Source organism: Dryobates pubescens, chromosome 8 (genome assembly GCF_014839835.1).
Source record: "Dryobates pubescens isolate bDryPub1 chromosome 8, bDryPub1.pri, whole genome shotgun sequence".
NCBI lineage: Eukaryota > Metazoa > Chordata > Aves > Piciformes > Picidae > Dryobates > Dryobates pubescens.
Window position 1 is genome coordinate 10,137,970 of NC_071619.1, and position 24,045 is coordinate 10,162,014.

Below are 24,045 nucleotides of genomic sequence, written 5' to 3' on the forward strand. Positions count from 1 at the left end.
AACAGGCACAAAGACCCTACATGTGCCATGCTTCAACGACCATCACAAATTATGCCAACCCATTACAAACAAGCCACATAATTCAGAGCCAACTCCCAAACCCCACAGCAGATGGATTGAGCTGTGTTTCTCCTGTCTCTGTAATTCCAATGGAAGCCCAAACTCATGGCTCTCACAGTCTCACCATGTCAATTCTCATCCAGTTCAAAAGGAGTTGTGATTTGAAATAACTCAGTCTAGGAAGCCATGCTAGAAATGGGATTAGAACAGCAAAGATGCTTTCAGGCAGAACTTTGCAGTGCTTTACCTGGATCGATCTATAAATCAGTACATTTTGGTTTTCTCTCATTAATGAGAGTCCTATTCTTCTCCCTCTTAGCTCCTTGTCTCACCTATTTTTCCTTCTATTCATGCAATTTCTCTTACAAAGAAAATATACCTACCACCTGACTGGGGACAGATGAAGTAAAATAAGTCCTTTGGTATTAAGAAGCCATATCAATAAGGGACATGAATTAGAAAACTTCCCTGCCAAATTTAGTTCTGATCAGCAGCACAACCCAGAGCAGACCTCTCTCCTCTTTCATGTCTGTTTTTCATTAAAAAAAAATAAAATAATTAAAATAGATAAATTAAAATAAAGCCTAAGAAGAATAATACTACTGACCTTCCTTTTAGTGACTTTTCAAATACACAGCTGAAGTTGGCAGCAACAGAGCTTTATAAGTATGGTCATGACTGTTCAACCTGTAAGTACAAAATTGGCAAGGTTTGCTAGTAAAGGACTAGAATCCTAGAAGAGAGAAACACCCACAAATACCCAGTCATCTGCCCCCCTATGTTGTGCAGAAAGCATTCTCCCTGGTCTTCTGAAAGAGGCAAGTAAGCATTTCAGACAGGCAGCCCTGTTTGCTTGCACCTGATGGTATTGATCGCAGCTGGGGGGGATTTTCCAGTCAGCTACAAACTGCAGGGAAAGACTGATAAGCAGTTAAAGCTCCCACTCCTTCCTGCCTGCCCCCATGAGGTCCTACAGCACTTCTGGCAAGGGCTAAACGATCATGTTTTATACATTGTCTTCCATCCAACAGCTTTTGCAAACATCCATTCATTTTAAGCCTCAACAATAGCCCTGCATGTGAATTAACTTTTCCTTATAGACAGGGAAGCCAAGGCATGGGGCAATGCACACACCCATTAGGCACAATGGCAAGCCCAAAACTGAAGACAACCTTCATGCACATCTTGCTCTCCTCTGGCACCCCAAGGAAGCATATGTGAACTCAACCCGCACCGGTCTCTCTGCCTTCAAAGTCAGAAGCTCAGTGCTCAAGCCCTCTGCTCTACTAACTTCTCACTCAGCAGAAGAAATGTTTTCATGCCACTGTGCAGCAGCCAGGATGAATTCCAGTCCCTTCTGTACCTCCACAGTCATAAGAAAGAAAAGAAAATAGAAACAGAAACAGTAAAACTTCTGCAGCATCTTCAGGTTTGTCAAAATATTGTGGAGTCTCAAGAGCAGGACCTGCAAGGATAAGAATATCCTCTGCAGATCAGGCATCAGAGAAACAATGAAATACAAGTCCCCTGCCCTCATCTACCAGCAATAACTGCTCTAGGAGAGGGAGAAAATCAGAAGTAAAGTGGGTCTTTCAACTGCTATCCTCAAGAACTAGTTCTGGAGACAGAACAGGGCACAGCAGTTGAAGAGATGTGACATACACACTGCTTCAGTCAGCAGCAGCCAGGCTTCAGATTGCTGCTTGCTGGCATTTACAGTTTAACATCATCCCTTCTCCCCGCCCTGCAGTACTGCTGGCAGCTGCTGGGCAGGTGCTGGCAGTTTCACAGGCACATGAGTCAGGCTATAGAGGGGACAGGAGCAGATGAGAGATCCCAGCATTGGGACTCCCATCTTCAGGAAAAATCCTGGCAGCAATTAGAAATGACCCAAACAGGAGATAGTATCAGCTGCAAGGCAGGGTGAAATGCTTTACCACTGCCGAGTGCACGCTAAGATTATTTTCCTCTTTCACAGAGGGAATCCCAGACAGCAGGAGTTTCACAGAGTCAATGACTCCAAGAAGGTTTTCGTATCAATATTTCAGCAGCCTGTCTTTCCAGCATGCATTTCCCAGGACCCAGCTCCCCTCCCCATCCATTGCAGTATTTTCCTCCCTTTACAAATGCCCACGCTCCCTCTAGCGCCCAGCTCTGCTTTTCACGCACTACCAACCCGGCACCCTTTACACAGCCTGCACCCCAGGGTGTCCACGCTGGAGCTAATTAAAAGTGATGCTATTTCAGGCACAGAGGCCCTGTAGTCTGCAGATCTGCCTGGACTGCATTTGTGTCACATATCAGAATACAAAGGGAAGAAAACATCCTGACAGCCTCGATGTCAGGGCTTCTCCTTGAGTAAGAGGGCTTTGCCGCTCATTTCAATGCACAAGCAATCGGGTCTCCTTCAGGACTGAGAGAAAGGGGGGGAAAGGAAAGTTTTGATTATTCAGCATCAATCTTTTCTGGCCACAAGGCCTGGGAATTGATCCTAAAATTTCCACATTGGATTATTTATCAAATATGTTTCACACTCACACAGCCACACTCCTCAAACATCCAGCAAACTTCATTCAGTTCCCAGTGTCACAACACCCCACACACAAAAAAAAGGCAGGAAAGAAAACACTGCCATGTCCTTCTTTTTGGATGGAAGAAATCACAGAATCAGTCAGGGTTGAAAGGGACCACAAGGATCATCTAGTTCTAACCCCCCTGCCATGGGCAGGGATACCTCACACTAGATCAGGCTGGCCAAAGCCTCATCCAGCCTGGTCTTAAATACCTCCAGGGATGGGGCCTCAACCACCTCCCTGGACAACCCATTCCAGGGCTTCACCCCTCTCACAGTAAAGAACTTCCTCCTCACATCCAGCCTGAATCTCCCCACCTCCAGCTTCATTCCATTGTTAACAAATGTTAACAAAGATGCTGCAGTTTACCCTAGAAACTGAGGGGAAGTTAGGATTTGGGAAACTGTTTGCCTTGAATTCCTGCAAGAAGTTTAAGCAAAACAATAAACTTGCATGCAAAGGCGTGGCTTCAATAAAGCAATATTTTCCAACTAAGGGTTATTTCAGCTTAAAAGCCCTGTTGGGCTCTGCCAAGTACATCACCAGATCAGTCTCCAGTGTGGCTTACAGTGTGGGTCAAACTCCCACCTCCCAGAGCAAAGCAAGAGAGAGGGAAGGGCTATGCACAGCACTGCTTTTGTGGGTTTGTTTTTAAACTTTCTATTACAAATCCAGCTACAAATTTGGAAACTCTCAAGAAGTTTCATCCTCCTACAACCTTTCATTTAAGAAAATATTTGTCTTATCCCACCTCCCTTTTGGGAAACGAGTTCTCCTGCCTAATATTAATTATCTGTTCAAACCCATTTTCAAAATACTTTGTCATCTAATGGGATGAAATGTTTTCCATTAAAAAAAAAAAAAATAAGATTCACATAGCTGTTTCTGTTTGCATTTTAATCACTGTGGCAGCTTAGCCACAAATCCCAGGCCTCATCCCTGAGCATCAAAAAGCCCACTTACTGAGGCCTGAAAGGAAACTGCTGACAGGCACCTAGAACAGGAGCAGTTCTGTTACTGAGCTCTGAGCTCCAGAAACATCAACAGCTTGCTATGCTAAGCAGGGTAATGGCCCAGAGAATCTGCCAGCTTCACAGGATCCACAAGCAACATCAAGACCCATCCAGTGGACATTGATCAGACTTTGCAATTAAACCAACTTGGAGAGAAATAACCCACAAAATCTTTTCCAGACACCATCTTCCTGCTCTGTTGACTCAATGCAACCATAAAAGCAATTGCCATGCAAACATTTCCTTTTTATTTCCCCATCTTCTATTTGAATATTAATTAAAAACAGATTGGCAAAGTCCTGGAGAAGGACTTTTGAGCACAAGCCCTATGAGGAGAGGCTGAGGCAGCTGGGGTTGTTTAGCCTGGAGAAGAGGAGGCTCAGGGGAGACCTCATTGCTCTCTACAACTACCTGAAGGGAGATTGTAGACAAGTGGGGGTTGGTCCCTTCTCCCAGGCAACCAGCACCAGAACAAGAGGCCACAGTCTCAAGCTGTGCCAGGGAAGTTTAGGCTTGAGGTGAGGACAAAGTTCTTCACAGAAAGAGTTAGTGACCATTGGAATGTGCTGCCCAGGGAGGTGGTGGAGTCACCATCCCTGGAGGTGTTCAAGAGAGGTCTGGACATGGCACTTGAAGCCATGGTTTAGTTAGTCATGAGGTGTTGGGTGATAGGTTGGACTTGGTGATCTCTGAGGTCTTTTCCAACCTTATTGATTCTATGATTCTATGACTTTACTGGCAAGCTTCATCATTAGAAGTAGTGGAGGACTGAAAATGCATAAAGACATCATGACACAGTCAGCCTGCCTTCAAAAGCAACCAGACCAAAGCCCAGCTAAAAGACATTTGTGGAAGAAACAGTCTAGAATAGCAACTAAAACAGCTACTAAATGCAGCGCAATTAATACGAATGCTTTGTTAGCACGTTGCACTCCAGCAGTAAACATTTTAAACTGAAATCCAACTGGACTATTGGAGCAGTTACCAATGGCTGACAACTAAATTCAGTATTGCCTGCCTAAAGATTCATTTTCTCTCCTTCCTCCCTTCCAAGCATAGCAGTCTACTTGGAATTGCAAATATTGCCCATCTCGTTCTGCCCATCACACGCCGCATTGCTAGGCATCTTAATGAAAAACTACCTGGCACACAGCAAGCCCATCAGCCTCCCCAGCTTGTAATTCGCCATGGGAGTGAATAATGCCTCAGTATCAAACCACCAGTACATTAGCAGATCACACCAGAACACTGCCAACAGCATTCAGAAGAATCGTTCCCGGAAGAGACAGGCTTCACTGCGAGAACTTGTACAACCTGCTTTTCACTGCCAGCCCTCAGAGCTTGCACAAGCTAAGAGACTAGTACCAGGAGCAAAAGAATCACAGAAGCCCGTTCAGGGTAGGGTTATTACCATCAGAACACATCTACACAAGTTCTGAAAACCTCCAAAGACAGACTCCCAAAACTTTCTGCTGCCTTGCTGCACAGCTTTCTCTGAGAACAAATTCTAACTGATTTCCAACCTGACATAACGTTGTAGCTGTTGTCACGTGTTAATTCCTCTTCAACCAACAAGATCTCTTCTTCAGGTGGCTATTGGCTGCTGTAGTACTACTACCTTCCTATTTACCAGAGTCCTGTCCCAGGCATCTCATATTCCCAGTCTTGGAGTGAATCTTGCAACCATTTTAACTCTAGAGTTGATGGCCACAGGCTGACTGGGTCTCTGGACAAAACAGACTGAATGACAAGATAAAGCAAGGCCCCCAGTCCAGTCTCTCACCAGCTTTTTCCCTGCCTTACCCAGATTTCACAGCTAGAATCATGCTATAAGCATCAATGTAATTGTGTGACCTCCACAAGCAGCAGCTACATCCCTTAGGCACACTACACTTCCTCAGGTGTATTTGATGCACTGTTGCACTGCATTGAGATAAAAATATGCAATGTTGACATTTTTTCTATATTATGAAAAATCCAAGCCCTAGGATCATATAGGAACTTGACATGGCTGAAGAAAACTACAGTATTACACATGCCTTAGACAACTGCCCTCTCCTGCTCTTGCTGTGGCATTTTAGTGCATTTCCTTATCTTCATATCTGAAAGGTTGCCTTTGGTTACTAGGAAGGCAAAGGCATGGGGATCATAAGCTGAGGCTAGGCTTCTCTGTAGATAATGGATTGCAATTGTGTCTTCTAGAGATGAAAAGAAAGCTTAAAATGTGCATCTTTGCTTCTTGTGTTGAACTATCCACCCACAACACCACAGAATCTGTAGTACTTCCATCATGGAGAAAGCATGGTTAGAAGTAAGTACTTCCTATAAACAACTACATTAATCAGCGTGACAACTGTGCAACCTAATGACAACAGTCTCCATTTACCATTCCACTAGTGCTCATATCAGAAGAGCAATCTGAGTAAGTGTGTTTTGTCCAGTGGAGCTTGTTGAAATCTCTTGAAAAAAACTATTGTCAAGAAGCAGGATAGTGAGATTTAAAGCCGTAACAGCATTAAGGATACTGCTGCTTATTTCTGCGGGTCCTTATCCTAGAAATCAAGGAGAGAGGAAGGAAGAAAAGATAATCTGAAGGATCAGATCATCTTCACAGGAAGTTCAGAGAGCATCTGGTGAGCAGAACCAGAAAAATTTTCATGCAATAGCATAACCATCTAGAGAGAGGGAAAGCAAGCGTAGAGGATACAACCACTCACAGAATGGGACATTGGTGCCGAGTGTGTTCAGAGAGGAATGGCTTTGAAAGTAGAATGGCTTGCAGATCTTCTGGCAATAACAGCAGTTTTCACTAAAAATTATCCTGCCTTCAGAAAAGCCTTAGCAAGAAAACATTTTATCTGATCTCTACTAGGTCCCTCAAGAGCTTCAGTGACCTCAATAAATGCTTCTTCTAGGGCAGGCTGATACTTGAAGCCCAAATACAATCCTTTCTCTAATATAAACCCCACTGAATTAAGCCAAGCCCCCTTCCCAAGAACGCAAAGAACACAAACCTCCTTTCTACACAGAACAATGTTTTTGCATTTCCCTAACAATTTCCACTTGAAGATCTTCAGGTATTGTACAAAGCAGAAATGAATTCTGCTCCACAACACCACTTTGTGGTAGCTAAGTAGTACTATCCTCACTTAACATGGAAGAGGAGATCCAAAAAGGTTAATTGTCTTTCCTAAGGTCATAGAAAAAGCCTCTGGGCAGGAGAAAGCAGAGACCCCAAATTCCCCAATCTCACCAGCCTTTTGCCTCTATCCTAATCCCGACCTCACTATCTGCAAATGGAGAAAACAAAAATTCATTGCCTGGAAGGAATTATTTTTTATTCAGTTAAGTGAGATTTGAGGGATGTTGTACAAAAGGGGGATAGGAAATGGAGAGGGAGGCGCTCTCAGTTTTTAAAAGTAGGAGATTTTTAACATCATAGGTAACAGGACACAGAGCAGCTGCAAAGCCCTCCCTTTTGTGGATTGTCTGTAGATCAATACATCCCAGTAAAACCCTGGGGGTTTTATTACCATGGTTTTTTTTCCTCCTTGCAATTCCATCCAGTTGTTAGGGATCTTCCACCACTAACATCAGATTTGAAAATATACTGCTTCATGCATGAAATTGGATTGATCGTATTTTTAATAAATCATAAGTGAGGAAAGCTTAGGGTTTGAAGTCTGTTCAAGTAACAGCAAACAGGTAAAAGAAAGCTGTGTATGCCTCTACTGCTTTGGTAACCTGAAAGCAATAGCATGCAGACATGTTCTACCTGCTCTCCTAGGTCATCTAGCATCATCATGGCACATGAGTTAATATCTTTTGTCCATTTCAATACGCCTTCCTGCTGCTTTATGTCTACTGTGACCTGAGAAAATACATGCTTTGAGATGAGAGACTGGGAACCAATGTGGCTGGCATAAGAAACCACAGCTTCCTCCAGTGACCTTGGCCAAATGGCTTGATGTTCCTGTGCCACAGCCACCCCAACAGTAGAATTAGGTAAAAATTGAACTGCAGAAGAAAAACAGGCACTGGATTCAGCCTGCTCTGCTAATAAATGAAAGGACCCAGGCTCCAGCATTTAACTTTCCCTCTACACTGTTTCAAATAAAATCTAATTAATCACTAAATGCAGTGTGTTTCCTCAAAAAGATGGGAGAGAGAAAAATCCCCAGATGCTAAACCTCATGCCAGGAAAAGCACGAAAAGATAACACTAGTTATTTATTAATGTGCATGCTTTTCCTTTCTACAAACATCACACTGGCAATAAATACCAGTCTTTTACTTTTGCTTGTGCTTTTGAGTTGGAAGCTTTCAGTGCATAGGACTTCAGGTGCAAAATCTTAATGGAAAGTCCTGAAGAATCAAGATGTTTTCCCTGATTATCTGTCTCAGTCACCCAAAAAGAATGAAGGAAACTAGATAGACATAAAAAAGCATATTTCTGTAAAAGAAAGCGAGGAAGGAGGGAGAATTTTGTGGCAATCACTTGCTGACCCAAACTTTAGGGAAAATAACCTTTCTTTCCCCTGCAAATGCCTATGGAATGAGTTTTCTATGCTACTTTAACTAGAAATACTCGAAACTATCGGCAATGCATGCTGACAAGCGGGGGGCGGGGGGTGATTTTGGCTTTTTTTTTTTGCTCAACAACCCTTGATTCAGCACTTAAATGTAAGAGAAGGCATATAGGTTGTTGTCTTCATTCCATACCGTGTTATATTAAAGATAAACACTCCTCAAGACAAGTGCAATGCTAAAATATACCATACAGCTGTTTTCTCTCGGATGTTTGCTTTCATCTTTAACGAGAGTGGAATTCATGTCTGGCAAACACAACTGCCTTTAAAAATTGGTTAAATCAAAGTAACATCTACATTGCTGTCAGAATTATTGCCTAAGTATTAATAAAGAGAGAGAAAGAAAAACTTCCATTCAAGAAAATAAAGAGGTGGTTGAATTGCACATTATGAAGCTGCAGCTGATGCATAGGCAGACAAGACAATTTGGCTTTTAATGAATAGTAAGTTTCATGAAGAATGTATCTGAAAATCCAGCCAATCTGGTTTGTGCTCTTAATTGCTTTATGTCTATTTCCAATAGTGGTAAAACAATAAAAGAGCCATTTCCAAGGCAGGGACAAGCTATAATAATCAGAATAATGGCAACGTTGTCACCAGACATAAAGGTTTCCCGGAATCCTTTCAATTACACCTGTTCTCAGACTTTACATCAGAATGGAAATAGTATTTCTGATACCAAGTTAAAAGAAAAATTAAGTTCTGCCTACAGCCATCTGCCGGGCATTGGAAAGCAGGGTGCGAGGGAGGGCCCGGCACTACCATGGCACAATAGCATGTGGGCTGTTGGGACACCCCCTACACGCACACGCAGTCCCACAGACTTTCAGGGACACCGCAGTGACTCATTATTACTGACTTCAGGGAAAAGGCATGAGATGCCGTCGATCTTTTATAAACTTTTCACTGTGCCTACACTACCTGCTACCTTTCAGAGCCCCTTACAGTGATGGGGGGAGGGGGGGTTCCACCCCGAAATGAATTAACATGATCTCTCCTGTCACCAGCATGCACAAGGGGGAACAGGAGGGCTTCTCCGCTACCGCTGGACATCATTCATCCCCTGGCACAGAAGCAGCGAAGCGTGCCGAGCTGTATATTACATATGAAGAGAGAGAGAGAAAGGGGACCCAGCTGTTCAAGCACATGGGACGGACGGGAGTAGGGAGCTGTGGTCTTTCCCAGCGCAAGGGAGAAGGCTCCGGCCAGCCCGGCCCCCGGCGCCTCTCCGACCGCGCTATCCCGGAGATCACAGCTGTGTCTCCGGGGGCGGGGGCAGAGAAAGGTGTCCCCATTCTCCTTCATCTTTCGACAGGAAAACTTTTCTCTTTTTCTGCTGCCATCACTCCGTGTCCCACTCATCCTGGCGGTACGAGCGAGGTGGCCGCCGGTCGCCCCTCTCCTCCGCGCACCCCGAGCCGCAGCGGCAAGCGCGGCACCATCCCGCCCCCCGGTTAGGTACACGGCTCCCTCCCCGTCAAACCGGGCCGGGATGGGTCGCGGGGCGGTACTCACGCTGCTGTTGTGTCCAGACCAGTGCACCATGGCTTGGTTGTGCGCCGCATCCCCGGTGAGCGCGAAGGTGGTGCTGCTCAGCCTCAGCTCCTCTGCCCCTCGCAGCCGCGCCGCTCTGCCCTCCTCCAGTGGCCCGTGGGGCTGAGCCCGGCCGCCGCGCTGCCCCTCGGCGGCGGGCAACCCCCGGCCGCCGCCCGCCGACAGCACCCGGCGCCCCTCGCTGTTCCGCCGGGTCCGTAGCGCCGCCGGGCCCCGACCCTCGGGCGCGCCGCCGCCCGCCCCCGCCGAGCGAAGCACCGCTCCCCGCGGCCCCGCGCGGCCCCCCGACTCCCTGCCCGACAGGGGCTCCGCGGCGGCCGCCGCCTCGGCCGAGCCCCGCGCCCTGCCGCCCGGCCAGCTCCGTAATCCTCGCGGCGGCGGCGGCTGTGGCTGTCGCTGCTCCTGCCTAAGGCGAGCCGAGGAGGACGGCCAGGAGGGCGACGGAGACGAGCAGGATCGGCAAGTTATTTCGGCGCCGGTGCAACACCAAGAGAGGAGTAAGAGCCATGTCCAGGCGAGAAAAACGGTGTGGCAGGTCGGAAAGCAGTTAGTCCCCTTCTCCATGCCTTTGCAGAGCGAGTCGGGGGGCTCGGAGAGGGAGGGGGGGACAAGGAGCTGCCTTTAGGGCTGCTTTTTTTTTTTTTTCCTTTTTACTTTTTTTTTTTTTTAAGGAGAAAGAGACCAGATTCCAATTATAACATTATTTGCAAAAGGCTTCTTTTTCTCTCGCTCTCCTTCTTTCTCTTCCCCCTTTCTCAGCCTCTGAGATGATGACCAGGAAAAAAAAAAAAAATAAAAAATGAAAAGAAGGAAAAAAGAAGGGGAAAAAAAAAACAACCACCAACTCTCTCCCCGGTAGTTGGATTCCGTTCCTTACTGTTGGAGGATTTTTTTTTTCTTTCTTTTTTTTTTTTTTTTTTTGAAAAGTGCTTTTCAGTGAAACTGTTCACGTTCAAGGATTTGATCAAGTGAGAGGGTAACACCACACGGGGGGAGGAGCCCCGAGCCTTGCCAAGCCGCCGCCGCCGCTGAAATACACCATCGAGTCACCAGCCGCGCTGCGCCGCGCCGCCGGGGGCCGGGAGCGGGGCCGGGGGCGGGAGCGGGACACCGCGCCGCACCGAATCAGCTGGAGCATCACCCAGCCTTTTCTCCTGATTTGGTATGTGTGCGCCTGCCTGAGACAAGGCAGCCGTCATTCGGTGTTTCTCCGGATGTATATTTACATATACTCGTGTTTACAGCAGCGTAGGTATTCCTCGCCCTGTACGTATGCACACACATGTATGCACAAAGGCTGGATGTGCGTAAGGGGCATAAAGGGCAAAGCAGCCGGGGTGAGTAGCTCCTGAGTGACTTCCTCTGTGTAGCGGCGTACCGGCGGACTCAGCCATTCAGCAGCAGCGCTCCAGAGCCCGCTCCGGGCATGTGGTTGTGCCCGTCTCGAGCGGAGCTTCCCGGCCATGGGAATCCGCGCGTGTGCGTGGGAATCCCAGCCACCTTGCCCCGCTCTCCAGGGATGGAGACTAGCAAGATTTATTGAGGGGCCAGGAAAGGGCAGTACATGCAGGCGGCTCACGGCAGTAGCATCTCGGGACTGCGCTGGGAGAAGGAGCAAAGGAGGTGTGTTTCTTTAGGTCATGACACTGCAATGCTCCCGCTCCCATCGCAGGGATGCAACATTTGCCCCGACCAGGTCACCTGCTCTCTGCTGGCAAAGCCTAAGGAGCCTTTCCAGCTTCAGCCCCCGGATAGGGCGTGAGTAATCGCACGGTGCTAAGAGGAGAGGGCAGGCTGCTGCCTCCCACGGCTGCGGAGCCACCCCCCATCCTCCCGGGGGGTCAGCCTTGTCAGAGCCATTCGTGCCCGTGCCACGTTCCTTCGGAGCGATTCATTGCAGCAACACTCCGGTACTTTCTCTTCAGATCAAACCCACGGTCGCCCTTCCCCCGTTCTCCTCCTCCCTTAAAAAGTGTCAATAATTAGCATTATATTAATCGTCTCGCCCTCCCACTTACCATGTCAGCCATTCTTTGCCGTCCAAGGACGGATTCAGCAACTACACGGCTCTCCCTGTGGTCTCTGCCCCCCACCCACTGCCAGTCCCAGAGCAGGGAGGGCTCAACAGTTTCTACTGCCTAATGTGAGTTTTCCAGCGCGGCAGGGAGCGGGTGAGAGAGGGTCAGAGAAAGGACCGATAATGGCTTTGTGGGCGCTGGGAGGGCGTTTGGATTACTTTGCTGGGCGATGCCCCGCGCTTGCCACCTCCTACTGCAGAGTCTCAGCGGGGCTGGTGGGGTCTGTGCAGCCCGGCTGCCGCTGGGGAGGGCGAGGAGCTGTTGGATGAAAGAAGAGACTGCAAACACCGCTGGCTGCTGCAAACGGTGGGAGCTGTCGCTAAATGGCTGTCCTAAAGGAAGGAAGAAAGGGTCCGGGGTGTCACCCGGTTTGCAGAGGAAAGCGCTTACAGTTCAAGGAAGACGAGGGGCAGGGGGCTGAACGACCCGGTGCGCGGTGGGGTCCTTGCCTGTGAGCCACAAATCCCGACGCAGAGAGGGAAAGTGGGAGGTGGGGGCAGGGGAAGCAAATCATCCCTCCCCAGCCCAACGGATGTTATTTCTGGTTTGGAATCGGCACCCGTTCAAACTACGCTGCCAAAATGTTTAGGAGATGACATTTAATTTGTGTGGGAGCAGTGACGTGGGCCTCAGCCAGAGCTGATCCATACAGCCGCGGGTGAGGGGACTGCACAAGTCACACACACCTGTGGGAGGCACTGCTCTGCAGGCACAGAGCCAGGCCGGCCCCACGGCTTCCCCCTCTCCCCCCCCCCCCCCCCCCCCCCCCCGCCTGTGAAGGAGTGACATGGCTGGGAAGGGGAAGGACCTCAAATGCTTCCCTAGACTGACTGCTGCAAACCTGTGTCTAGGTATGTGGTACCCGCGGCATGCATGCCACCCTTAAATCTTGCCCTTGCTATGCACTGTGAAGGGATGCGCTGCCCATCTAGTGTCATCCTGCTACACTGAGGCTGCAGATGTGGCGCACAGAGCTTGTCCTTATCTTACAGTTGAAGTTTCTCCAGCCCATCTGAACCCAGCAGCAGCTCATTGCTGCTCCTGAAGATCTCTGCATGTCCTGAACCCTGTTTGCCAAAAATTAAAAGTTACCATGGGGCAAGCACTTGCTACTGCTTAACCATTATGCAGTCCACCCAGTCCCATTTATATTCCCTGCTTTGCTGGACACCGTTTAGGATTTAGTCCATGTTCTCATGTGGATCAGCCATTCATTTTTGCAGCAGCATCCCTGAATCCATAAACAAAGTCAACCCACACCAAGACAGGACTTGTGGACACATCTCTTTTCCCAAATCCTGCCAGCATGAGGCATTGCTCCATGTCCCTTGTATTGCTCATTGTTACTGCAAAAGCCCATCTGTGCTGGATATGGCACAGAATGTGATGGACTTCATGCACAGGTGTGTTCACCAACACTTTCCTTAGGGCAATGCTTTCACCACCCCTGTAGCAAGTCTCTTCTACCCTGCAGACTGAACGGCTGCTACTTGCAACTGAAATCCCTGCTTGTGAATATCCTTCATGTCTGCCGTATTTAAGGACGATCCCAGACATTCAGCTCATACTATGTGAGCAAGACTACCCCAGACTCCCATTTCTCAGATACCCACACAGGAAGGGCTAAAGTTTCCAAAGAAAATATTAAAAACCCCTTCATCAGTGTCTGCTTATTGCTGTTAAATAACAAGACAAACATCTGAAGTCCCGCTGACAATATGAGACTGTGTATTCAAATCTCACACCGGATCTCCCAGCGCTTAGCATGTGCCTCAGTACCAAAGAGAGAAACAGCAGTGAAGGCTCTCAAATCCCTTTTTTTCTCTAGAAGACAAAGGTAACGTGAGCAACACCCCCATCTCCTGCACGATTCGCGAACTGCGTGCCCATCCCCAGTACACAGAAAAGGGACTTCTTCCAGTTTGTACCAGGTTTGCTTCAAAACCTGACCTCTTGCACGACGTGGTGACAGTGAGGATGTCATTTGACATTGCTAGGTTGGCACAGTCTATACCCAAGAACGGGAAGGCAATACTCCAACACAGTATCCATTACAGGCTGTTTTAATCCCTAGTCTAATCCATTACAATCTGCTTTAATCCCTACCCAGATGCAAACATCCATTCAAAGTAGCAGGAGTCGGTGTTATGTTCTGTTGGACCATGTTGATTTTTAATTGATGTAAGGCAACCATATGCCATAACACCAGGCAATGCAATAGATTTCTAAGTAAGCAAGTAAGTGAATGTTCTGGAAGGCAAATTGTGGCACAAATACAAAGCAGCAGAATATGCCTATAACCAAAAGGAAGCTGGGTTCAATGAAGGAGAAAGAGGCAGTTGGGGGAGTTGTTTGTTTGGAAGGAATGACTCCTATGGAAGAATTCTAATGACGCTATCTATTAAAGAAAAAGCATAGACCCTGATAATTATTTCATGCCAAAGCCTTCTAAAGCAGCATTGATCATTTAACAGTTTCATTTTACTTTTTTTTTTTTTTCCCTATTCTGTGACTTTCCCAGCACAAGGGGAAAAATAAATAAAGGAAAAAAGTTAACTCATATCACATATCAATAGCTTCACCATCACTAGCTCCACTGCTGGTTGTAGATGTACTTCCCAGGAACCCCATTCCTTTTGTTTTGCCCAGCTCTGCCCATCATTGCTCCATGCTCCTCTCCTGCAGCAGTGTCTCTCCCAGTCACTACCATCCCAGGAAATTTCTGAGTGCAAGCTAGACCCTTACTTGCTTGAACCTGAAAGAAAGAGGGGAGGAGCTGGGAAAGATCATAAGAGGAAAACTTAAGAGTGGGTAAAAAAATGTCCCAGATACACAGTGCTCTCTTCATAGTCATATACCCTCCCCTGAAGATCTCCTATACTACCCAAGCTCTCTTGAGGGAGGAAATCCCACATGTATTATCAGAAAAATCAATGCTTCAGTTAACTTTAATCTATTTATTACATGTGAGATTAGTCACTGGAAAACAAAGCAGTTCTGTGATTAAGGTGTCTTATTTCCTAAGGGGAGGCTTGAATCTATCTAAACAAAAATTAAAACCTGAGGTGTGCCTATGTCCTCAGACTAAGTATCACCTACAGGCAGGGACCCTACCACTTCTGCTGGTACAGCACCACCCCCATTATGGGACAGATTTTCTCCTAGCCCAGCCAGTTAGGGTGTGCAGCAGACAGTTTGCCTCTGAAGCACAGCAGAGCTGTGGCAGGCAGCCTTTCCTGTTGCCAGACCTGCTGCAAAGCTCCTAAAAAGGGCTGCAAAAATCCACTGCACAGATGCTGCAAGAGAGAATCTAGATCCTGTGCTAAACAAGTGGGAGTTGAGCAGCCCAGCATAAAACTATGCAACATGGGAACCACAGATCAGCATGCCAAGGGAGGTGTTTTACACATCCTGGGTCAGGGAACAGTGATGGGGCAATTTGATCACAGATGATCTTGGAGCAGGGTTCTCATGAAAGAGATGGTCCCCTCACCACATCACACCATCTGCACAATGCCCCAGAGCAGAATGTATCAGAGGCCACAAAGGAACTGCAGCAGGTAGAGGCTTAGCAGAATAAAGAATTACTTCTGTGGATCTCACCCTCAGGTTCAGAACTTCACCAGGGTGAGCAGATGCAATGCCAGATTTGGTGACCAGCCTGTCTGCATAGCTTCTTTTGTTATTATTTCTTTTTCAGTCCAAACATGTCTGTGGTAGACCAAAGAAACCATTTCCTTCAGGAATACTCAAGACAGATCCAGTATCTTCACCCACAGCTAAGGCTGCCTAAAGGTGCACAACATGTACAGCTCAGGACTTAGTGATGCACAAAGAAGGCAGAGGTGTTTTGAATGCTCTGGAAAGATTCTGCAGTTAATGTTGGAAGATTCTCTAGCTGATCTTGTATTGGTCCTAAAGCCAAGGTAAGAAAATCTTCTGCTGATAAACAGCATCATCAGGATTGCCAAGGAGCTTATCAGAATGGAATGAGTGCATGGACTTGAAGCATGTACAAAGACAAGTTGTGCAACACAGAAGTTCACTGTGTTGAATTCACTGTGTATCACATTTCTATCTTGGAGATCCAAGTCAGAATTGCAGGATTTCAATCCCAGATTTCAAACCATCCAGGACCACAGCACAATCAAATTTCAGAAGTATTTGCCAAGTTTTTGAAAGCATGCTCTTTAGCATCACTTAAAAAGCACTGCATCAGGACATTCAAACTTGCAGCCCTTCTGTGCCTTCTTGAATTCAAAGAGCTCGTCCAAAAAGCTGGGTCTCATATGATGATGAGAAGCATAATCATGGGTTAAGGTGTAATACTATCCAAGAACATGCTATAAGTACTAAGATATCCCATTTGTGGAAAATCTGGTCTGAAACAGGGAATGTGATTAATATTTACATGATCATTGATTCAGAAAGAGGAAGTGACCCTCATCTACCTTTCTGTTCCAAGGTATGCTTCAGTCTCGCAGGTTCTGTGGAGAAAAGAAATCCTCCTTACTGCTAGAAATTTAGTACAAAGTTTTGGTAGAAGGAAAGCACAGTGCTAAATCTTGCTTCCTCTCACTACTGGGTAAACACCCTTCAAACACCCTTTCTGTTGTTCCAAGAGAAGAGGTTACCCATCCTTAGCTACTGTGCCTGCTGGAAGCAACTAGTTACCATGGAGTTCAGTTCTGCTGCCTGGGCTCTTCAGGGAACCCAACTTAACATTCACCAGCCAGTTGAAGCATTTCACCTATTCCTTATTTTGACTGAAAGAGGTTTGAGATAATGGAGGAGCTCAGGTGGCATATCTGAAGGTGCAGTAGAAAGCAGTTGATGACTGTAATGTCAGAACAGGACTTGTCCCTGTGACCCAAGCACACTTTGTATTTAAGCACAGGTTCTGAATTAGAGCTTAAAAATTGCCAGATTTCACTAGACATGAAGGTGAGACTATTTTAGAAGTGACTAGTATTTATAGAGCCCTCAAAAATAGGGATCTTCAGAGGTCACATAATTCATTTACCTTTCTCTAAAAAGACTCAACTGCATTTAAGCCAAAGCACAGTACAATGTGCAAATCACAGCTAAAATAGTAGGATGAATAATCAGTTAAAAGGGAGAAATTTTGGGAAGGTGTGAAATCAGCTAATGAAAAACAAATCAGACTCTATCAAATGCAAGCTGTCCCTACTCACTTTGGATTGTGGTGGAAGGTTGACTGCCAGAGCCAATCTCTTCATCTTCTCAACAATCTCACTAAAAAGATATCAACAGCTAGTTTTTCTAGACAAGAGAAAGAAATGCAAAATACCTCATATTCATCCTGTATCCTGATGGGATTCTTCAAGAGCCTATATCCTGAACATCTCCTTAGGCTCCACATATCCAAGGCTTCACATGGCTTGTAGGCTCAACAAAGCTGCTACTACTTCAGTTCAAAGAATGTTTACATTTCCATGACTTCCAATGGAATCTTATTTACAGTTCAGTTATTGAGGAAACACCAAATATTATCAAGTGTACCTAAAGTCATGTGGGGTATGCAATATCACTTGTATTTTAGAATAGAATAGAACGGGATAGAATGGAATAAACCAGGTTGGAAGAGACCTTCAAGATCATCATGTCCAACCTATCATCCAACACCACCTAATCAACTAAACCATGCAACCAAGCACCCTATCACGTCTCCACCAAGGGATGCTACCATCAGAGACTTACTGATTTTTGTTTGATACAGATTTCCCTTCTAGAGGAGTCCTAGGACTATCTTACTGGAGAGATCACAGTTCTGACCCAAGGCTTTTGACAGTGACATCCCTAACATCCAGTGAAGGAGTAATCAGCCCTTTAGTGATATACCACCAGTTGTAAAACAAAATCCCCATAAGACACAGCATGAACCACAACTAAAGGGATAACTTAGGAATGTGTCACTGACTGAAGATGACCAAGCCTTCCCCAAGCATTCACATATAGCACAATGCTAGCTCCCAGGACAGCCAGATAATGTTCACCTCAGCAATCCCAACAGGTTTACTTCCTCCTCGAGTCTGAGGAGAAATCCCCAGGAAAGAAGTTCAAATGACTTAGTAGCTCCACATGAAGAGGGACACCAAGCATCAGCCACATCCAGATGCCCACAGGCTGCTGGCAAAAGAAACACCAAAAACCCACAGACCTACAAGGATGGAAAGGTTCCTGGACAGCCTCCAGCCAACCAGATACTGCACAGGAAATGTTTTAGAAAACTCTTCTGTAGAAATCAGGGGAGAAAAAGCCCAAGACTGCCTTTTCCCATCCTACAGCGTACATAGTGGAAGAATGGTACTGCTGTGGTGAGTGACACAGAAACAGTTCTCCACATTTAAGACTTTGCTCTCACCCCAGGTACTATTCCAGCTTCATATTCTCTTTCTGAAAAATCTTTCCCTTTTGCATTCCCCTCAAGCTTGGGACAGACCTAGAAGGAGAAGGAGCTGTTCTTGTTTCTTCTCTTCTCGAGCTAAATCCAACACTCTCTGTGTGTGTATGTGTTTGTGTAAAGGCATAATTTTCTTGGCAGGCTAGAGAGAAGCAAGTCTGGCAGGGACCCCAGCTTTGATGGTGGGACTTTGCAGGAGAGTATTCAGACTACCACAGCTTGGTGCTAGTTTCTTTCCCACAACAAATGCCTTTTAAGACTCTCACCTATGGCTATTTCCTTCCCTTCCTTTAAGAACTATCCCAAACAAGAGAGAAATTGAACTACAGCACTGAAGAAAGACTTTATACTAGCTGACATTAATGGAAAGGTGTATATTTAGTGGGGAAGAGCAAAGCAAAAATGAAGTACTAGCATAAAGAAAAATAACGCTGAACTACAGCAGCAGCAGCTGCCAGGTGTTTCTTACCAAGCCAGTCCTGGCAGCCCACAATAACTCCTGTGCACTGATTCAGCAACAACTGACTCCTAAAAGGAGCCAGGTTGAACCAAATCTTGTGTAAACAGAGTCAGAAACTTTCTGACAGGGGGAATCTCAGGCAAATGTATGCTCTCAATACCTCTAAGAGAGGAAGTAGGACAAAACTTAAGTGGCAGCTATTGCAGCCTTTGCTAGACTATCTTGGCTAATGGCTTCAGTTCACTGGGGGCTAGCCAGTTTCACACAAACACAGGAAATTAGATATATAGGAAAAAAATACTGGCCTCATGAAGAGAACAGCATGTAACCCACACACCACTGTATGCTCAGTAGAGGACTGGCAAAGGCCAGGTATCACTGCTGTATGCACTTCCATTATGCAAATGTCAATTCCTAAGTGAATAATCACTTAAACTCTAGCAGTGCCTAGAGTTCTTACAAGGCTCTAGGAAAAAGGCCTGCAGATGCAGCAAAGAAATAACCTCCACTCTGATGTTCAGATTATGACCTGCAAACAAAATACAAGTTCCTTTTCTTCAGACAGGGTGCAAATAAGAACAGCTAAATCTTTGATCTTCACAAAATACAAATAATGCTGGGCAAAATAGAGAGCTCATCTGAGGAGGGAGGAGGAATAACCTGGACAGGTGCTTTGTGCAATGTAAAAGCATACAGGAAGCCAATGGCTGCTCAGGCAGAAGGGCCAAAGCTCTTCACCCCTCTTTCCCTTAAAAGAGCACCTGACCACAACATCTCCTGCTCCAATCAAGGAGTGTATTTATTCTGTGTTCTATTACATGACTTAACAGTTACTTTTGGTGGTGGTTTAAACCTATTCCTCATCTTTGTTAGAGATGTCCAGTGCAGTACCACGGAGAGCACTCTTGTCACTCTCCCTTTTCTGACTCTGCCCAACACTTTGCAATTTCAGTGGCACTCTGGAGCTGAAAAGCAATCTCAAAAGGGTTAAAAAATCAGAGACACAAATGAAAATGCAATTAATAAATCTGCTACATAAAAGATCCTCACGCTCATAATGCAATTGGCAAGGGTTGAACATTTTTCCTTGGGCTTACTCTACTCCATTACTACAATAATGCATGGTAATATAGTTAGCATTGATTTGCCGCAAGGTACATGTACTACATCTGCAAGCTAACAGGGAAAAAGGAGAGAGTCTCTCTCCTTGAAATGCTGGAATTACTTAATTATCTCAGGAAAATGACATGCACATTTAACAGCACAGGGAAGGGTAAGGACTGACTTTCCCCATTCCCAAAGAACACAGAATAACGCTTCTCCGCTATGTGATCTCCATGCAAAGCAAACACTCCTGGTTTGTCATTATTAATTACCCCAGCTCCTATCACTGGAATTCAGAGGTGTTGATATTTCGCATCACTCCCAGCTATGCTTGCTATTCATAAATCATCCTGAGAGGAGTTGCCAAGAAAGGAGAGGAAATACTAAAGGAAACTCGTAAGCAGCTCTAAATAGGCAGCTGCTGTTTGAAGAGACTGAAGTCCTCTCCAAAGAGTCAGATGTGAACAAGTATTAGTGTTACAAGACAGCAGCAGATATATGCCAAAAGTGGACAGGCCAGACAAGGAAACAAGTATTCAGACAGAAAAGGTAAAGAAAAGCAGATGGCCTAAGGGATTAACCTTTCATCTTCATATCCACAGGTTAGATTGGATTAGATGGTCTGATAAAAGCTGAAAGGCACTGTTACGATTATTAATCTTTAAGGGGTTGACTACAGTCCAAATGGAGAGAAAGGTGATAGTTCTAGTGGTCAAACTAGCACTGATTTTCCCTTCAGAATCTGGAGCTAATAATTTAAAACCTCTTTTCCAGTTTTCCATCTGTAAAATGGAGATGAAATTGCCTCACTACTTCAAAGGTGAAGTTCTGACCAGGGTTTTGGTCATCCCACACCTCCTACTCCTTTATACAATTATACGTTCCACAGAAAGCATCCATCTCCTGCTCCTCGTAACAGCTATGCTTAAGCTATTGCTCCTTTTCAGAGAGGTGTTATGAGTAAGGAACTGAGAAACACAGGCTTGATACCTGAGAGATTTCTCTCAGACCAGTTACCAGGCTGATGACCACACTGTGACTAGCACCACTCAACAGCCTTCTGACTGGCAATAGGACAACACCAAATCAGATACGGGTGGGAAAAAAACCAAAACTGTTTAGGGTCACCTGGACCCCACTTTATCCCAAGATAGAACACATTCTCCATTCATAGCTTTTTGTTGACTCTTTAAAAATATCATTTCAACATTACTAATGGCTGAGATTGAAAGCAAGGTTTGTCGGAAAGGAGTGGTAGCTTCTGATAGATCACTCAAGGTATCCTGAAAAAAAGAGAAGCTTAAAGGCACACAAACCCTTTATTTAGCCACACATCATTGCCAATTCAGGTGGGTTTGGGTTTGTTGGGGTGTTTTTGTTTGTTTGGTTTGGTTTGGGATTTTTTTAAGAAAGGAAAGGCTCTTCCCTTCTTTCCTCCTTTCTACTCCTTTTATTTTCTTTCATAGAATCAATAAGGTTGGAAGAGACCTCAAAGATCATCAAGCCCAACCTGTCACCCAACATCTCATGACTATTAAACCATGGCTTCAAGTGCCACATCCAATCCCCTCTTGAACACCTCCAGGGATGGGGACTCCACCACCTCCCTGGGCAGCACATTCCAATGGCTAACAACTCTCTCAGTGAAGAACTTCCTCCTCACCTCAAGCCTAAACTTCCCCTGGCACACTTTGAGACTGTGTCCTCTTGTTCTGGTGCTGGTTGCCTGGGAGAAGAGACCAAACCCCTCCTGGCTACAACCACCTTTCAGGTAGTTGTAGAGAGCAATAAGGTCTCCCCTGAGCCTCCTCTTCTCCAGGCTAAGCAACTCCAGCTCCCTCAGCCTCTCCTTGGAGGGCTTGTGCTTGAGGCCAGAGAAACTAAAGATTTCAGGATATCTTTGGGTTTGTTTTTTTTTGGGGGGGGGTGGTATTTGTGTAGGGATTTTTTGTTCTTCTTCCATTGTGGAGTGTGTGTGTGTTTTCCCTTTTTTGCCAACATTGCACCTTTTCAGTACTTCTTCACTCTTAGGATGCTTGACAGTGTGGCAAAAGCAGCAGTGAAAGCAATAACAGAAACAGAACGAGAAATCAGCTGGAAGTTATTCATACCAGTATTCTGTAATACACTGAAGAAAAAAGGGACAAAATGAGGTTAAAATATGATCTTCAACCACCACTGATCTGAAATTCAGAACTGCTCTGGTTTCTGGTCTCAGTGAAAATCAGAGGGAGGAGAGGGAAAAAAAAAATCACAAAGACCTTAACAGAGACTTTTTCTTTAATTCTTCAGAATTGTTCTCTAAAGAACTGTTGAACCTTTTTTTACCTTTTTTTTTTTTTATTCTCTTAGTTAAACCAAAAAGATTTAGTGGATTGCTGTGAGACTTTTACAAATAGCAGGTTCAGCCTGCTTTCCACAAGTGGGTTTCTCATCGTAGCATTTTTATGTTGCAGTTAACTTTCCCCAGTCCAGACTAAACAGAAGATTTCTTATTCCTCTCGCTAGAGTTTCCCCTACACTGCCATCTGCGCTGTGTTACCTGCAGAGGAGGATCAGAAGTGCTTTAAACTGGCAGCTAAAGAGTCTGCATAGGTCTCTCATTGAGGTCCACCTTTATCACACAAGTAGACACAGGAGGGAGCTCACACAACCCCTTTCTCACTGAGGTGAGATTTCTCCCTGCAGCAACCAAAGTGAACATCTCTCATTCTCAGTTCAGGGTTCCTTTACGTCTTGGACTTAAATTTTCATGTCTGCTAGAATGCAGGTCTCCCTTTTAGATAGTAGCAGAGCAACTGATACGTGGCCCCCTCCATACCAGAAACAGAAAATCTGTAGTAGTGTTGGCCGAGCTGAGACCAGAGGGATGAATTCTTTGTTCCCCAGATTTGGCAGTGTGAATCTGTAGTTAACACCTGCAGTGTCACACTGCTCTTGGACTCTTGGCTGAAATTTAATTTTTTAAACATTTTTGCTGCTGGTCCTCTACTTCCTTCTCCATGCCAGACCTCACAAATGAAGCCCTAGGCATTTCTCTTCTTCAGCCTCCTCTTGTTCTGCCTAAGCTGGGTGTCCACAAGTGCAGAAAAAGCAGTCTCATGAGAAAGAGGAAGCAGGACTTCCAGAGGCCTTTTCTTAATTTGTGCAGCTGCCTAGACAAAGCACTAGAAGGGAAAGCCTGCTGAACCATTACCTTTTCTACAACAGGTTTTATTCCCCTTATTGTCTCTCTCTTTACTATTGCCCTTCATGGCATATTTTGTAGAAGCGAATCGTAGAGCGCTTTTGTTGGAAGGGACCTCTGAAGTTCATCTCGTCAAGCCCCCCTTCTCTGGGCAGGGACATCTTTCACTAGATCAGACTGCTCAAAGCCCCATCCCACCTGTTCTTGAACACTTTCAGTGAGGAGGCATCCACAACTTCTCTGGACAATCTGATCCTCTGTCTCAGCACCCTCATCATAAAACATTTCTTACTTCTGTTCAATGTAAACCTATCCTCTTTCAGTTTAAAACCATTGCCCTTTGTCCTGCTACTGCAGACCTTGGTCAAAAATCTCTCTCCATCTTTCTTATAAACCTCCTCTGACAGACCACAATAAGGCCTTCCCAGAGCCTTCTTTTCTGCAGGCTGAAGAGCCTTGTCTCTCTCAGCCTGTCATCACAGAAGTGTTCCAGCTCTCTGATCATTTTTGTAGCCCCCTTCTGGACCCCCTCTAACAGTCCTTGTTTTTCTTGGGCTGAGGACTCTAGAGCTGGATGCAGTCCTCCAGATGGGCTCTTGGGGAACACTTGGAGAGGGGTAGAATCACCTCCCTTGACCTGCTGGCCATGTTTCTTTTCGTAGAGGCCAGGATATGATTTGTTTTCTGGACTGAAAGCACAGGTTGCCAGATCTTGCCTAGTTTTTCATGCACCAAAATAAAAATATTTTAATCTGCTACTTTAAACCAGGTTCACTTTCCTCATTACAAATTCAGTAGGACATGAGAATCCAAAATTAATTCTTACAGGCACCCAAACTGAATTCTCTAAAGGGAAAAATCTACTGACATAGCCCTTACAGGCTGCTGTCATCTGTTTCTACATCAAACACCTAAGGTCAGGGAGCCCTAGGGGCTGCTTGCAGTACAGTTAAATGAAGCTTTAAATCAAATCACCTTGAATTCAAGCAACTGTGAGGAGACAC

General features: G+C 45.7%; 1 protein-coding gene across 1 annotated transcript in view; it reads right to left on the minus strand.

Moving 5' to 3' along the window:
* Positions 1 to 10,419, minus strand: part of SORCS3 (sortilin related VPS10 domain containing receptor 3) — a 317,614-nt gene extending 307,195 nt beyond the window's left edge. Inside the window, exon 1 of the mRNA XM_009908219.2 lies at positions 9,750 to 10,419. Within this exon, the coding sequence (XP_009906521.2) occupies positions 9,750 to 10,352 (603 nt within the window). The 5' untranslated portion in view covers positions 10,353 to 10,419. The remainder of the gene's footprint in view (positions 1 to 9,749) is intronic.
* Between the last annotated feature and the right edge of the window lie 13,626 nt (positions 10,420 to 24,045).